This window comes from Carlito syrichta, unplaced genomic scaffold, assembly GCF_000164805.1.
Source record: "Carlito syrichta isolate Samal-C Ts95f unplaced genomic scaffold, Tarsius_syrichta-2.0.1 Scaffold316389, whole genome shotgun sequence".
Taxonomy (NCBI): domain Eukaryota; kingdom Metazoa; phylum Chordata; class Mammalia; order Primates; family Tarsiidae; genus Carlito; species Carlito syrichta.
Window position 1 is genome coordinate 32,905 of NW_007260485.1, and position 1,462 is coordinate 34,366.

At 52.7% G+C, this 1,462-nt stretch overlaps 1 protein-coding gene across 2 annotated transcripts in view; it reads right to left on the reverse strand.

Moving 5' to 3' along the window:
• Positions 1-513: 513 nt before the first annotated feature.
• LOC103276855 (sprouty-related, EVH1 domain-containing protein 3-like) overlaps positions 514-1,462 on the reverse strand; it is a 16,944-nt gene continuing 15,995 nt past the window's right edge. For both annotated transcript variants that reach the window (XM_008074300.1, XM_008074299.1), the window contains exon 7: positions 514-850. In XM_008074300.1, the coding sequence (XP_008072491.1) occupies positions 710-850 (141 nt within the window). In that variant the 3' untranslated portion in view covers positions 514-709. The remainder of the gene's footprint in view (positions 851-1,462) is intronic.

Genomic DNA, 1,462 nt, shown 5'->3' on the forward strand with positions numbered 1-1,462 from the left:
TCCTACCTCAGGGCCTTCGCACCGGCTGTTCCCTCTGCCTGGAACTCTCCCCCAGTGGCCCCCTGGCTCCCTTCTTGGGACTTTGCTCAAGCCGCACCTCCTCAGCGAATCTTCGCCTGACCACACTCAAGATGCCACTCCCGCCATTCTGAGTCTGCCTTCCACTTTACTATTCTCCACAGAACATTCCCCATTTTTACCTGTTTACCTTGTTTCCTGTCTGCCCTTCCTCACAAGGAATGTCAGCTCCAGGGGGGCAGGGGTTTTTATATGTCTTTCACTGTTGTGTCCCCAGTGCATGGAACCGGGCTGGCACATGGTGGGCACCTGACAGGTGTGCATGACGCCTGAATGCGTCCTTCCTCGTGCCCACGGGAAGCCAAAGACGTGGTGAAGGGCAGAGGGCTTTTCGGGTCGAGTAGCAGGGGCCTGTCCAGACCCAGGGAGCAGAGACCCTCTGTCCCTCCACAAACCCAAGCACCCTGACCTGGCCCCTACAGAGACAGATCCTACAACTGTCATAAATTAAATTTATTTTCCAGAGAACACGGTTCCTGGCGTTGACTGGTAGATGAGGGTAGGACATTTGGGGCCTCAGGTGCAGGAGGTGGGGGGGCTGGGGTGCTGAGGGAAACCCTGAGACTCCCCAAAGATGTCCAACAGCATCAGCATCTCCTGGAGGATTCCCCCCCACAACCACCGGTCCCCTTTACTTCTTCTTCTTGCGGCCCCAGCCCTGGCGGCCTGTCTTTCGCCCTCCTCCGTCTTCTCTTCGGCTCCGCCAGCTGGGCATGGGGGCCTCCAGTTCATTTGGGCGGCCCCCCCGGTCAGGCACGTTGCCCATAAGCACCTGAGAGGTGATTAGACTTGAGCCTCAGGGAAGAAAATATTTTGGACAAGGGGTCGGAGAGCAAAGGGAACGGCTCGAGGGTGAAGAAGGAAAGGTAGTGATGTTGATGATCTGAATACAGCGGCTGGGGGAAGGGGACTGCGTCGGGGGAAGATACACATGGAGCTTCCCCTCTGGCTTCCACAGGCCTCCACGAGAGGGAAATAAAGGGGGAGAGTGACAGCAGAGGTCCTGGTCCTCACCCAGAATTAACAAGGGCACCCCAACCCTGCCTAGTCTGTATATGGGGTTTTATATAGCATTTCTAGCAAACCAGTGTTTTTTTTTTTCTAAATATCTATCAATGGGGTATCACCTATAATATTATTTACTTACTATAGTTCCTTAAATCGCTTTTTTTCTTAACTTCAATTTTTCCCTTACTCTTTGCTGTGCTAGACTTTATTCCTTAATGCTTGCTTACATACATAGAAGACTGCTTAGAGAGGTATCAGACTAGACACCTAATCATTTGAACAGAGAGTACTTGTTTTTAAAAAGTTAGAAACCGAGCCGGGCTCAGTGGCTCAGCCTGTAATCCCGCACCTTTGGGAGGCTGAGGTGAGTGGATTG